Consider the following 5147-nt stretch of genomic DNA (forward strand, 5'->3'; position numbering starts at 1 on the left):
CACACACCATCCCTATCCCCATACCTCATCCCCATACCCCATCCCCATCCCCTATCCCCATACCCCATCCTGATACCCATTCCCCATCCCCACCCCCATTCCCATACTCCATACCCCATCCCCACACACCATACACCATCCCCACACACCATCTCCATACCCCATACCCCATCCCCATACCTCACCCCCAGGCACCAGATCCCTACACCACCATGGGACAAGAGGATCCCAGCCCAAACCCAGATTGCATCCAGCACAGCCCTGAATATGCACCTTCTATTAAAAATGAGGTTTTCTCATTCTCTTCAAACAACACCTGGATGGCATTGAGTGGCAGCTCGCCCTGTTGGGGATAGAAGAAAATCACTGTCTCTTTTCTAGCCCTCTTGGCAACATTTTCCCACCTTTTAGCAGCTGATGTCTCCAGAACACTGCACAAGCGTTGTCCCCACAAAAGCTGACCTGCTGGCTGGGATTTCCAGCCCGGCAGCCAGGAATCTCCCCTCCATACCCTGCAAAGCCTCCCAAAGACAGGGCTGAGCCCCACGGGTGCCAGCAGCTGAAATGTGAGCCCTGGGCCGTAGGGCACACTTGTGGCTGCCACTCTGGTGGCACACATGGCAGAGGCTGAAGCTGTCCCCAACTCGTCCTCAGTGCTGAGCACAATGCAATCACTGCACGCACGTCCACAATGGCATTGCACAGCCATGGAGGTGGGTTGGTGCTGAGGGAGTGAAGACAAACTCCTGCAGTATTTCTCCTACCTAGGAAAGCGATTTATGGTCCGAGCAGTGCAGACCTTAGGAGGAAAAACTAAAGCAGCGCTCTGTGACTCAGTTTCCCCTGTTGCTGCTGTAAAAAATGGACTTTGGTGCTGCCATGCATGGGCGTGGAGTAGGCACAGAGCATCCCTTGCAAACAGCCCTCCTGGGCATGGCAACCCCCAAAACCAGCAAGAGAAGGGCCAGACTCTTTTCACATTGATGGGAGGCTCAGCAGGCTTGCAGAAGTGCCGGGAGAAGGCTGCTGTGCCCCAGCATGCCTGTGGAAGAGCCGGTTCACGGGGAATCCCCTGCAGCCCCGCACCGTGGGAAGGCAGCACAGTGAAGGATGGGGAAGACAAATCCAGTTTAAGGTTTCAAAAGAGATGAGTTCATCCAGGAGCCCAACCCAGGGCCCCCTCGTGCAGTGTCCTCTTCCCAGGAGCTGCCGACAACGCGCTCCCGAAAACAAGCTCAGCCCGAGGTGTGGCACAGGGAAACACCCAGGCGGGTGTTCAGGGAGAGCTCTCATGGTACATGGCCCTGCTCCAGCCCTTGGATGCTCCACGCAGCTCTTCCCACTCCAATTAAAAGCAGCCTGCATGCCGCAGGGCATGGCATGGATGTGGTGACATAGCATCCTGGCGGTGCGCACCTGTCGGTTGGGCACTGCACTGCTTTTTTCTCTGCTCAAACCTGAAAAAACAGCCTTGGAGCACACATGGCTTCTTGACAGCCATTGGAGTGATGCCTGAGATGTTGGCTTGCAGGGCCATTCGCACTGCAGGTGATACAGGTGTAGTCCCCATACCACGCATGCTGCCTGGGTGCTGCTGGCTTTCACCTCCTCCTCCCTGCATCGCGGCGCTCGGCAGCCAGCTCCTTCCCCGCGGGGCTTTGTAGGAGGGCAAGGTGTTTCTCATGGGAAGAGGGCTTGCAACACCCTGCTGCTGCTCACCTGCCAGCTGGCGAGGGAGGCAGAGCCCTTGCCAAGAGGAGGAGGGGAGCCAGGTGGAGGGAACAAAGAGCCGAAGCTGTGCTGTGGGTTGGGGAGAGAAAAGAGAGATGCTGGAGGATGAATGTACCTTAAAGTAGAGGCCGTTGTGCTCTTCAGACACAATCACCAGCGTGGAGGGGTACAGCACTAGCAGGCGCTCGTGCTGCTCCTAGGGAAGGAAAAGAGCAGTGCTGAGCCCCGGGACAGTGCTCTCCTGCTCCATCCCCAGGCACTGCAGCTGGGCCAGCAGAGCGGGGATGAGCACTGCCCCATGATGTGCATTGAAGGGCTCTTCAGGGACCCCACAGTGGTCCTACCTGGAAAGGCAGGTGCTGGAGCTTCACTTTGGAAACGCAGAGGACGTCACCGAGGGATTCCCGCTGGGTCCCCCTCCACTCCTGGACAGGCATGTTCTGCACCGACCACCGCAGCTCCTCCTTCCCCACCGAGCTCTGCTTCCAGTCATCCTAGGGATGGACCAAAGCAGAGACGTGCCCTCCACTTTAAAATGCTCAGCGAGCTCCAGATACTGGGTGAGAATTTCCCCAGACCCAACCCAAGGTGCTGCAAGAGGTGATGGGGAAGCAGCGTGCTGCAGAGCACAGCATCCACCCAGCACTGAGCCCCTGCATCCCAGCCCCAAGCACCAACCTGAGCAATGAAGGGCAAGCCCAGGCTCCCTCCGTTCAGGTGGATCTGCTTCTCCAGGTGATAGAGCCACTGCTTCAGCTCCGTCTCCGTGGGACAGAACACAATCAGAGGGTTCAGCAATGGACCTGGGTGTTGGAGAGACGAGATGTGCTGAGCTGTGCAGCATCAAAGGGCACCACAGCGCTTCTTAGCTTTGCTTCAGCTGTAAATGTAGAGACCGACCACTTCCCAATGTATGTATTTATTGCTGCACCTGTGCCAGACAAGCTGCAGCGCAAGTGAAGCCTCACAGCCCCTGCTACTCACTGCAGAGACACTCTAATGACGTTAATCATCACTTCTGGCAGGCTGCAGGATGGATGTTGGGATTAATAATTGACCAGTGATCTCAGGTTATAACAAACTCGGTGCATGCTCGGTGAGATGGGGATTTGTGGGGCTCGGAAGGAGTCAGATAAGGGAGCGCACGGGATAAACATGGTACTTTGCCCTTTGTGGAGGCTTTCATCTCATGAGACCTGTGTTAGTTATGAAAATCAGGTAATTAAGACTTTGAAACACCTCTGGCTTGTCAGAAATGCACTGATACAAACTCAGCAGGGAGGAGGAAGTTGAGGCAGAGCGGCTGTCCCTGCGTCACTCCGCTCAGCTCCATCTCACTGGTTGGGTATGAGGAGTTATGCAGGTCCAGGGCTCACCCCTCTTCCCTGCCTTGGTTTCCTCATCTTTGCAACGGGGATAAAGAGATCCCCTGCACAGTAGTCTAGGAGCTAATAGCATTACCCAGGAACTTGGGTGGCTATGGGTGTTTACCAGGCCCTGCAGAGCAGCAGCAATGACACAGCTGTGCTGAGCAACCTGTGCCAGCCTCGTGCTCTGTCCCACAGCCCCATCCTTCCTCTTTCTGCAGGAAGGCTTTGGGCCATCTCTGAGCCACAGAGCCACTTCTGTGAGCCAGGCTGGGGTGCTCACAGTCCCACCAGCACCGGAAACCCAAGGCATAGCAACATTATCAGCATCTCCTTTTTACTTTCTGGGTGGCCACCGCATGGCTTTCTCTTCCTTGGCTCCGCATCTTTCCAGCATTCCTTCCCTATTTCTGTGCACTCCAGGCTCTAACTACCACCCCTGGGGCCTTGGGGCTGCTGTAACTCAGCAAAGAAGCCTCTGGCCACACTGCAGACAGCTCATTATCCCTTGAATAAGCAAGGCGAGCGCTTGGAAAGCCTAAAAACTCTTGAAGGCAGCAGCGCTGACAGGGGAGTCCCCACTCAGCCCCTTCCCTGCCCGCAGCCCTGGGCATCCCTACCAGCTAAGGATGCAGAGCATCAGTTCCCTGCCTCCTCTCCCCACAGTGTGGTTTTCCACTTTGTCACCATGGGGTTCACACACCCTCTCAATCCATGGGGCACAGACCTGTGATGCGGAAGGCGTGCTGCTCCTCCTGCCCCGCGCTCCTCCTGCTCTCCATCTCGCAGACATTCAGCTCTTTCAAAGGCAGCAGGCCCTGTGTGGGAAGGAGACACTGCCATTATTGGAGCAGCCCACAAAGAATGCCCCTTTCCCATAGGTTGGGCTGCCAACAGCTGGAAACATCTGAGCCTTCCATCCAGCGCTGCTTCCAGATCTTGGAGAAACCTCAGCAAAACCAAACGCAAGAATATGGGAATAGCACAAAGCAGAACTGAGCTGCTCTGTTCCCATACCCCAAGCCTTCACACACACAAGGCATAGGAATGATGACAAGCATGTGCTGCCATCTCGGGCTCTCAGAACAGGGGCTGTGAAAGATGCTAATTGCTGTAATGTCTTGGGGCTGCTGCTGGCACATTAATTCCTTCTTAATTCCTTTAGGATTAATAATCCAAGGGGCTGTTTATAAAGCAGGTGGGGGATTGGTGATGGTGTTTGCATTCTGCTGTGTGGCTGATGGCTGGCTTGCTCCGTGAGTCAAGAGAGCACATCGTCATATTGCTTTAACCTCAAGTGACCTAGAAGACAATAAATCATTTCTAAAAGGGATGAGTTTCCCCAACATCCACAAAGCAGCCATGCTCGGTTGTTGTTACTCACTCCTGCAGAGGGAGGATGCATTCAAGGTCGGTTTTGGCTGTGATTTTTCGGCTGTATGTGCATAATAGCCTTTAATGAACCCACATCAGCAAAGGTTGCTAGTGGAGGCCCATCCCATCTCGTCCATCTCACCCAGTGCCCCCAGTTTGGCCATGCTGCCCCTTGGAGGTGCCCTACCTGGTAGGTGAGCCCATTGGAGCCCATGGACTGGAAGTAGAGGTGAGACTGGAAGAGCTCCAGGTAGCAGTCATTGACCTCCTGCAGAAAACACGTTTGGGGTTTCTAACAAACACCTGCCACAGCTGTAGGTCCCATTGCCCAGCATTTCTCCCCACATCCCAGCCCTGCAGGGTCAGGCTGTGAATTACCTGGCAGTGCTGAAACTTGAATTTGACCTTGGAGTAATAGATGATTTTCCCCAGGTTCCTGACGACCGTTTTCCTCCGTCCCTTCTTGAACAGGCTGGGGAACCTCTGGTCCAGGTTTTCCTTCTGGTTTTCTTGGTTCTGAATGCTCTGTACCAAAGATTGGAGATTAACAAGTCAAAGGTGGGATGTGGGATGGATGGAAGAGATGCCCCCAGCACAGCACTCTGCATCTGCTCTGGATTTGGGGTCTCCGTGCTGAAGTCAGCTTTGGGTTCAGCTGGCAGAGATGGGGATGTG

General features: G+C 54.9%; 1 protein-coding gene across 1 annotated transcript; it reads right to left on the reverse strand.

Moving 5' to 3' along the window:
• Positions 1 to 198: 198 nt before the first annotated feature.
• PLEKHN1 (pleckstrin homology domain containing N1) lies at positions 199 to 5026 on the reverse strand. The gene is made up of 7 exons (XM_010722766.3): positions 4851 to 5026; positions 4660 to 4740; positions 3826 to 3916; positions 2410 to 2534; positions 2076 to 2225; positions 1847 to 1927; positions 199 to 343 (listed from the first exon to the last, which is right to left on the reverse strand). Exons 2-7 carry the CDS (start codon positions 4684 to 4686, stop codon positions 203 to 205), a joined length of 615 nt encoding a protein of 204 aa, XP_010721068.1. The 5' UTR covers positions 4687 to 4740; positions 4851 to 5026; the 3' UTR covers positions 199 to 202.
• Between the last annotated feature and the right edge of the window lie 121 nt (positions 5027 to 5147).

The sequence above is a fragment of the Meleagris gallopavo genome, chromosome 23 (assembly GCF_000146605.3).
Source record: "Meleagris gallopavo isolate NT-WF06-2002-E0010 breed Aviagen turkey brand Nicholas breeding stock chromosome 23, Turkey_5.1, whole genome shotgun sequence".
Lineage (NCBI taxonomy): Eukaryota > Metazoa > Chordata > Aves > Galliformes > Phasianidae > Meleagris > Meleagris gallopavo.

Bases quoted from the DNA above. Each gene is read 5' to 3' on its own strand.
- PLEKHN1 (XM_010722766.3), bottom strand. From the start codon at position 4,686: ATGGGCTCCAATGGGCTCACCTACCAG. The intron at 2,535-3,825 runs GTCTGTGCCCCA...TCCAACACCCAG, and splicing joins GCACGCCTTCCGCATCACAG to GTCCATTGCTGAACCCTCTG. The intron at 1,928-2,075 runs GTAGGACCACTG...TTCCTTCCCTAG, and splicing joins TCCAGCACCTGCCTTTCCAG to GAGCAGCACGAGCGCCTGCT.